Raw genomic sequence first — 6,320 nt, 5'->3', positions numbered from 1 at the left:
TAAATTCTACTGTCTATTTTCTTATTACTACACATCTGTAGCTATTCCATTAAACAAACACCAAAACTTTGGCATTTGAAATAGAGTGGTGTGAGAGAATACGGCAACTTAACAAAGTGTCCGCAAAAGGCATATCTCTATTGGGTCACAAGAGAGCAAAATTCCCTTGATTGGTTTAGAGATGTTATGAATCAAATTGCAACTTCAAACAAAAATCAGGTATGTCTAAGTCTAACCACAACCCCATTTAAAAATATCACAAAACCATATTCTCCTGAAAAATGTTTGACTAACTGGGTTCCCATATAATTGGAATGACTCACATTCTCACTTAAAGGTGTGAGTCAATACCATATACAATACAAAATGAATAAATCTATCATTACTCTTTTTCTAATCGTTGTATTTTTTTGGTAATCTGTGTTTTAGTCGGTGGTGGAAATGCACAATTTCCTTACTAGTACCGTGTATCCTGCCGGAGATATCCGTGCGGCGCTGCTAAGTGTCATTCAAGGGTTGCATCACGCCAAGAATGGCACTGACTTAGTTTCCAGGAGCCCAGTAAGTTCATCTTCTTCTTAGTTATATAGGCAGTTTATGTCAGCAACAACAATGTAGGAAGAGTGAAATCTGAGATATATTTGAGTATTAAGTAAATTAGTACCTTGTTACATGAATTATAGAATAATTTTGTCACTGAATTATTTATCAGATATACACTCATTTTGCTCGTCCGAATTGGTTCAACATATTTGCTAGATTAGCTCAAAGGCACAGGGGAGCTAAGATTGGTGAGAATCTCTATCTCAAATTCTTTACTTATTAAGCTCAATGCATTGAATACATAAAAAATATTAAAAATTTTCTATTATTATATTTTTAAAATATACCCGGCACAAGTTAGTTAAATTCTACTTATAATACCATTCATCACATTGGTTATTGTGATATATGTAGATAAAATTGATGTTTAATAATTGAAATCCATATATTATATATTTTGCCCCAACTAATGCTGTTACTAATGTGAGATTTCCTGTTACAGGGGTTTTCTATTGTGGCTCATCTAATTTGGCAAGGGAGTTGAAGAAGTTGTGCACCGAATTTTCCACCAAAACCACAACAAGATTTGTTTTCCACAAGGAAAATTATTAAACCTTGAATGATTGGTGTTGTGTCAAATTCATAGTGAAGAATGCAAATTAAGTCAGGTTCAAAGCAAATCATCAACTATCTACTCTAGAGTCTAGAGAGTGTGTTTGGTGCTATTTTGGTAGGAATTAAGAAAGTATTAGTTATATACCAAGAAAAAGAAAGAAAGAAAGTATAGTTATCAAAAGGAAGGGAAAAACAAATTGAAGAGTTATATATTTATAGTAAGGGAATATTGTTTTACCAGATATAGAAGTAAATAGGAAGAGAATATTTTTTACTTATATAAGGCATGTTGCATATTTTTTTTCCCCAAAGATATGTAATTGCATTACTTTGTAAAAAAGAAATACTCAATTAAGAAGTCGCGGGTTCGAGTCACATATCTTTCCAAATACCAATGAGTTATAGTTCAAATGGCATAGACTCCCCATACTCAATTAAGAGGTCGTGGGTTCGAGTCACATATCTTTCCAAATTTTAAAGCCAATGAGTAATAGCTCAAATGGCATAGTCTCCTCATACTCAATTAAGAGGTTGCGGGTTCGAATCTCCTATCTTTAGTAAAAAAAAAAAAGAAAAAAATACATTGTCTATTATAGAAACAAAGACAAAAGAAAAAGATTGGATATCTCTCACTTTGATAAATATCTAGTACTAGCAAAAGGAGAACTAACAAAAAAAATTGGGGATTTATTCACAAAGAATAATGCTCTATAACTTGAGTCATTCCTTGCTGGAGTTTCCTTTTTGTTTCCATAATTACTGTTGCCGCCAACTTCTAACCTTCATAGACTTCTAAATTTTTCGCATTCGACAATGCTGAACACAAAAATGCAAAGAGAGTCATAGAAAATTGTCCTCTTCCAATAAAACATGTTGCATATTAACTAATATCCATGAATCAAATGTATATTTAATCTTTTTTTTTCTTCAAAAATGATAATGTATATATAACTTTTATTATTTAAAATCTTTTTATGTGGTATTTGTCCTTTTTTTTTTTTATTATTGTTAGAGTTATTTCTTTTTTTCCTGTCATATATTTTTGTGAAGACGTGATTTTTTAAACTGATGACTTGTATGTATTTTTTATTATTTTTTTATCTTTGTATGCATGTTCTTCATTTAAAAATATCTCTTGGATTTGTTTGTTTCTCCTTAATTCTTTGATTGGTATATCATATAGGTCTAATTATATTAGTACCAGTGAAGTTGGTTCCTATAATCAATTAAGAATATAAATGAACAATATAAATACTATTTTGAATAATTAAAATTTTTGTAGTATCACATATTTTATTTGTTGTAATATGAGTAAGGTCTTAGTAATATTGTATTGTTGAGTGCCTTCTTTAAAGTTAAAATCATTTACTTTGACTTCAAATATAAGTGTGAGGTTGTATAAATTTTTCAATTAGAATGATACCTTAGTGTCATTGCTATCTTGGAGTGTCATTAGATTTAAGGCAGTTGTGCTTAACAATTTTCTTGTTTTTCTATAAAATAGCATGAGTTAGTAATTTATAATTTGGTAAAAATTTTTATGATAAGTATAATTTGATAGAATTTGATAAAATTTTTTATAATTTAAATCTGTAATAATTTTTTATGTTGTAGTACAAAAATTTTATTTTTAGTATTTTTTGTAGGTTTTTCTTTGACATTTGTTTATTTATTCTTCACCTAGTACATACAGTTTTTCAATAACATCTATAATAGTAAGAATAAAATTTTTAGAATATTTTTTGTGTATATGTGTATGTGTGTATATATATATATACTGAATAAGTTATTTTTTATAAAAATAATTTAAATAGCATAAAGTAAAAATACTTGTTAATATTTTTTTAACCTATTCTATCAGACAATATCTCAAGTGATACAAACCCAAAATAGTATTGAAAAATAATCAAAATTGATTCTTTGATTTCATTCCCAACTATTGTGAGTAAAAAATATACTTTCATTGTACCATAAACTAACTTGGGTTGGTCGATTGGTCAACTCACTCATCCACTTAAACAAGTATCAGGACTTCGAATCCCACTTTATACATGCAGAAGCCTATTAGGCTAGAAGATATCGTATGCAACAAAAAAAAATTGGTCTATATAAATTATTTGCATTTTCTATTTTCAAAATTTTAGTATAGACTTTTTCTTTTTATAACAAATGTTTGAATTTGTTCATCGTATTTTTTTTTACAATTATATGAAAAAGTATTCCTTACAGTATTAGTAAATCATAGTTAAAAATTAATAAACAAAATTATTAAAATTAATTTTTTTTATCATATTTTTTCTTACAATTATATAAAGAGGTATTCGTCAAAGTGATCTTTTATCCCCATACCTTTTTCTATTTTGTGCAGAAATAATTTTTCTTTCTACTAAATAAGGCAGAGTAAAACAATATTAGCTCAGGTATTCAGATTAATCGTAGATGTCCAGCAGTAAACCATTTTCTCTTTGTAGATGACTCAATTCTCTTTTGTAAGGCTACTGAGGAGAGTTGTGACAAGATCTTGGAGCTATTGCTTAATTACGAGAATGTGAATGGGCAAAAAGTGAACTTGGACAAATCATCTTTGTTTTTCAGCAATACTACACCTATGGAGACTTGGTTGTCTATGGCCAAAAGACTGAATATTCATGATATAGGGGCCCAAGATAAATATCTACGGCTATCCTCTACTATCCAATGTTCTAAGAAAGCAATCAGATATAATACTATTATGACAGCAGAGACAAGAACCTCACCTTCCTGCGGATGGCGAAGTATTTTGGGAGGTCATTCTGTGCTGGAAAAGCAACTTATATGGCAAGTAGGCAATGGCAATTACATCCAAATCCTTTCTGATCCTTGGCTCTCTCCCAATCACCTATTTTTTAATCCTCCATCTATGGCCATGGAACTTCAGAGACACAACGTTATTTGGATTAAAGACTTAATGTTATCCAAGGGAATGTGGAATCAGCATCTAACCATTCAACTCTTCTCACCTGAAATTAGTTAGAAATTCCTTGCTATCAAAATATCATAGGAAGAAGATAGACTCCAGTGGAATGCAACCAGAAGTAAAAAAAATATGAAGTTAGCTCTAGTTATCAAGTAGCATATCATTTCAAGCACCCCTCAATAGAATTTTACCTAGTGAATATGCAACGTAAAGAGATTTCGTGTCAAATATGGAAGTTTTCCCTCTTATCAAAACTGAAGATTTTTCTCTGGAGATGCATGCACGAAAAACTCCCAGTACTTAATTTGTTACACTAGCATCTCCCATTTGTATCCCCAATTTGTCGCCATTGTCAACAAGGAACAGAATCACTCAGTCACTACTTATTCATGAGTGAAAAGGCTAAAGATGTATGGAATAAAAGTCTCATTTCAATGACTTTTAATGATAACAGCTCACCTTCCTTCTGGTCTTCCTGGTCAAAGAGAGAATGGAGTTCTTCAAGAATCGTCAGGATGGGTTGTTGCAGCTTGCATTGGTAGTGACCCTGTGTTGGGGGATTTGGAGGGCAAGAAATAACTTCATCTTTGAACGAGAGTTGGTGACCACATAATCGACGTTGGAGTTTTACCTCAAGCTTATGAATGAAATGAACCCCAATAACTATATGTCTAGATCTATACTTACTTTCCCTTCTTAGATTTATTCTCTCTTCTTCAAGTTTTATTCTCTTTCTTCATGTTTAGTGAACATTTGAAAAATTCTCTTGCTTTTGTTTGCGTCCCAAAAATAGACCACATTGTATTTTTTTTTTTGTTCAATGAATAAATACCTTTATCTTTAGAAAAAAAAGGTATTTTTGAACCAAATTTTTAACCAAATCCGCGTGCTTCTTCTCTTTACACACGAGCACTTCTTTCTCTTCTTCCACCTCTTTCGTAATTATCGTCGTCATCATCTTCTTCTTCTTTTGTGCGCTTCTTTCCTGGACGTCATTGTCGTCATCACTACTGCCACCACTCTTCTTCTTCTTCTTCTTTTTCTTCTTCTTCTTGATATTGTTGTTGATGTTGTTGTTGTTGTTGTTTAATTTCTTCTTTTTTTTTCTTTGTCATCCTCTTTTATTATCATTATCATCGTCCTTGTCGTCTTCATCTTCTTTTTCTCCTATAAATGTTAAGAAAACCATAGCACATAAATTTGATGCATAACACATAAGTTTTGGTGCACACAAATTTTAGTGTACATCACTAAATTTTTTTAGAACTACATGTCCAAAATATTGATACACAACCAATAAAATATGCACAGCACATAAATTTTGGTGTACTACACAAAAATCTTGATACAAAGTACATAAATTTTGATGTGCAGCATACAAATTTTTGGCAAACTATATATTCAGAATATTGACTCACCCAACAAACAAAATACATTTGCAGCAAATTGTGTGCTATGTGTAAAACTTTCTATATTATGTGCAAAAATGTGTGTGCTATATGCAAATATTTATGTGTTATATGCAAAAATTTGTATATTATACCAATAAAATACGAACAACATATAAATTTTGGTGTACAACACAATTCTTGGTGCATAACACATAAATTTTGATGTACGGCACATAAATTTTTGGAGAACTATATACCCAGAAGTGACTCACCGAACTAACAAAACACATTCGCAACAAAAATTTGTGTGATATGTGCAAAATTTTATGTGCTATATCAATAAGTTTTCGTACTCTCCAAAAACAATTTGTGTGCTGCAAAAGGAGCAAAAGAGAAGAAATGATACGTATGTCTAACGTATGCTCGCATTTTTTCACTAGGCTTGCACCAACTTAGTTGGACTTGGCTACAAAAATACTTGTATATGTAGCATCACTCATATATGGTTAAAGAATTATGAATAATATGAACCAACTTAGGCTGGTCGAGTGGCCAGCTCACTTGTCCGCTTATGCAAGTGTCAGGGGTTCAAATGCAGCCTTGTGCATGCACCAACCCATTGGTCAACGACAGACCCTTAAATAGAGTTCAAATTCATGACGAATTAATCTTTAACCTGTCGGGTTGGGGATACTGTGGACAACAAAAAAATAAATAATATGTATAACATATTTATTTAAAATTTATTGTCATTAATGCAGAAATAAATAAATAAATAAATAAATCTATTGATAATATAATACTTAGACTTGTTT

The 6,320-nt window shown here is 30.9% G+C and overlaps 1 protein-coding gene across 1 annotated transcript in view; it reads left to right on the top strand.

Annotated features, from left to right (window-relative positions):
- LOC107634528 (respiratory burst oxidase homolog protein A-like) overlaps nucleotides 1-1,498 on the top strand; it is a 6,868-nt gene extending 5,370 nt beyond the window's left edge. Inside the window, exons 12-15 of the mRNA XM_021111339.1 lie at nucleotides 85-219; nucleotides 430-561; nucleotides 713-791; nucleotides 1,046-1,498. Coding sequence (XP_020966998.1) covers nucleotides 85-219; nucleotides 430-561; nucleotides 713-791; nucleotides 1,046-1,155 — 456 coding nt within the window. The 3' untranslated portion in view covers nucleotides 1,156-1,498. The remainder of the gene's footprint in view (nucleotides 1-84; nucleotides 220-429; nucleotides 562-712; nucleotides 792-1,045) is intronic.

This window comes from Arachis ipaensis, chromosome B01 (genome assembly GCF_000816755.2).
Source record: "Arachis ipaensis cultivar K30076 chromosome B01, Araip1.1, whole genome shotgun sequence".
Lineage (NCBI taxonomy): Eukaryota > Viridiplantae > Streptophyta > Magnoliopsida > Fabales > Fabaceae > Arachis > Arachis ipaensis.
Note: the sequence above shows the minus strand (reverse complement) of the source record. Positions and strands in the feature narration are given on the sequence as shown.